This window comes from Ranitomeya imitator, chromosome 1 (assembly GCF_032444005.1).
Source record: "Ranitomeya imitator isolate aRanImi1 chromosome 1, aRanImi1.pri, whole genome shotgun sequence".
Classification (NCBI taxonomy): domain Eukaryota; kingdom Metazoa; phylum Chordata; class Amphibia; order Anura; family Dendrobatidae; genus Ranitomeya; species Ranitomeya imitator.
Window position 1 is genome coordinate 1,217,575,172 of NC_091282.1, and position 2,655 is coordinate 1,217,577,826.

The following is a 2,655-nucleotide window of genomic DNA, read 5'->3' on the forward strand; positions in this document are numbered from 1 at the left end:
AGCGCTATAAAAAGGATAGGTAGGATGATAGACAGATGAGGAAATGCTTGGCGGTGGAACGCTGTGGAGAGGATGTGTATAGTGGTAGACAGACACGAAAAGAGATGTAGGGCGGTGCAGCGCTGTGAAGAATTGGATTCTGTAGCAGATGGGCAACCAGTGCAAAGACTGGCACAGGGTGGGGGCATAAGTGTAGCAGTTGGACAGGAATATGATCCTGGCTGCTGAATTCATGACAGATTGGAGAGGGGAGAGTGTAGAAAGAGGGAGACGGATTAGTAATTGTATAGTAAGAGTAATTAGTAATTGTTCTTTTCCATCTCTTTTATTAGACCTGAGCATCTGTTGTATTTACTTGCAGAAAACCGGTCATGCCCAGCTTCCACATCCGCTTCTACCAGGACTCTGATTACCATATTGTCAGAGACATCTTTGCTCGCGGTATTACGGAACATATTGGCGTTGCCTTCAGTTACACACTACGTCTCCCGCAGGTTTGGCTTCCCACTCTTGTGGTGACCGGGCTTCCTCTCCTGATCACAGGATCGCCTCTGACCTCTGTACTAGTAGGGATCACCATCCTGGGAGTCATTTGGTTCATCAATAGACGCATCTTCACCTCTTACACAGAGCACAGTTTGAGGGACGACATGTTGGACATTCAGAAGTATTATATACAACGGGAGGACCGATGCTTCTGGGTGGCAGAATCATATGGAGAGATTGTAGGGACTGTGGCGGCAGCGCCAAAACTACAGGAGGAAGGAGAGAAGCAAATGGAGCTCAAAAGATTATCGGTTGCTAGAAGACACAGAGGAAGAGGAATAGGAGCAGCCTTGTGCCGTACCGTCATTGACTTTGCTCGAGAAAGAGACTACAAGGCGGTGGTGCTAGATACCTCACTGCACCAGGCCAGCTCCTGCCACCTCTATGATAAGATGGGGTTCAGGAGGACGCGCCACTGCTACCCCGAACACTGCTACAGCAGATACATAGAGTTCATAGATGTGTACTACCGATACAATGTGCACACACAGGAGTCACAGCACTGATCCGCCAGTAATAAAGAGAAATCTACAGCCTCTGCTCTCTGCCTTCGACACAGTCGATCACTGCCTACTGCTACAGTTTCTTTCTTCCCTCGGCATCAAAGACCTTGCTCTGGCCTGGATTGCCTCATACCTTTCCGACTGCACATTTAGCGTTTCCCACTCCCACACCACCTCCTCATCCCGCCCTCTCTCCGTTGGAGTCCCTCAAGGCTCTGTCCTGGGGCCCCTACGTTTTTCTATCTATACCCTTGGCCTAGGACAACTCAAGTCCCACGGCTTCCAGTACCACCTGTATGCGGACTACACTCAGATCTACCTCTCTGGCCCAGATGTCACCTCTCTGCTGTCCAGAATCCCGGAGTGTCTATCAGCCATATCCTCCTTCTTCACCTCTTGCTTCCTAAAACTTAATGTAGACAAAACCGTACTCATCATCTTTCCCCCATCTCACGTATCCCCCCTACCCGACCTATCTATTATGGTAAACGGCATCACGCTCTCTCCCGCACCTGAAATCCGCTGCCTCGGGGTAACTCTCGACTCTGCCCTGTCCTTCAAACCGCACGTCCAAACTCTTGCCACCTCATGTCGCCTCCAACTCAAAAATATTGCCAGAATCCATCCCTTCCTCAGCCCACAATCTACCAAAACTCTTGTGCATGCCCTCATCATCTCCAGCCTCGAGTACTGCAACACCCTCCTCTGTGGCCTCCCGGCTAACTCTCTTGCATTTCTCTAGTCTGTCCTCAACTCTGCTGCCCGGATAATCCACCTCTCTCCTCGCTACTCCCCTGCTTCTCCCCTCTGCAAATCCCTCCACTGGCTCCCAATTCCCCAACGAATCCAGGTCAAACTACTAACACTAATCTACAAAGCCATCCACAACCTGTCCCCTCCCTATATCTCTGAACTAATCTCCCGATATCTTCCCTCACGTAATCTCCGATCCTCCCAAGACCTCCTGCTCTCCTCCACACTTATTCGTTCCTCACACAACCGCCTCCAAGATTTCTCCCGAATATCCCCCATCATCCGAAATTCCACGCCTCAACACGTCCAATTATCCACCACCCTCGGATCCTTCAGATGGAACCTGAAAACCCATCTCTTCAGGAAAGCCTACAGCCTGCAATAACCATTCTACCGCCTCACCATCACCCGAGCTGCCGCCTCACCAACCACCCGAGCTGCAGCACCCCCGACCTTATAATAATATTATTTTTTTAATTATATAGCGCCAACATATTCCGCAGCACTTTACAATTAAGCGGGGACATGTACAGACAATAAATTCGGTACAAGTTAAGACAATTTAAACAGTGACATTAGGGGTGAGGTCCCTGCTCGCAAGCTTACAATCTACAAGGAAATGGGGGGACACAATAGGTGTAAAGTGCTTGTTATTTCAGGTCTGGCAATTATAATAAATAGGGATTTTCATATAAAGCTGCATGATCCGGTCATCAGCCCGTGTGTTTAAGTGCAATAGTCGAGTATCAAGTGCAGTTATCGTGTGCATGGAGGGTGTGGAGACAGATGAATAGTAGGGTGCAGATTCACATGCAGATAATATTTGGAAGGAGGGAACAGGACAAAGTTAGTT

The 2,655-nt window shown here is 49.0% G+C and overlaps 1 protein-coding gene across 1 annotated transcript; it reads left to right on the plus strand.

Moving 5' to 3' along the window:
* Window positions 1–367: 367 nt before the first annotated feature.
* LOC138658384 (probable N-acetyltransferase camello) lies at window positions 368–1,072 on the plus strand. The gene has a single exon (XM_069745827.1). It carries the CDS (start codon window positions 372–374, stop codon window positions 1,050–1,052), a length of 681 nt encoding a protein of 226 aa, XP_069601928.1. The 5' UTR covers window positions 368–371; the 3' UTR covers window positions 1,053–1,072.
* Window positions 1,073–2,655: the final 1,583 nt, after the last annotated feature.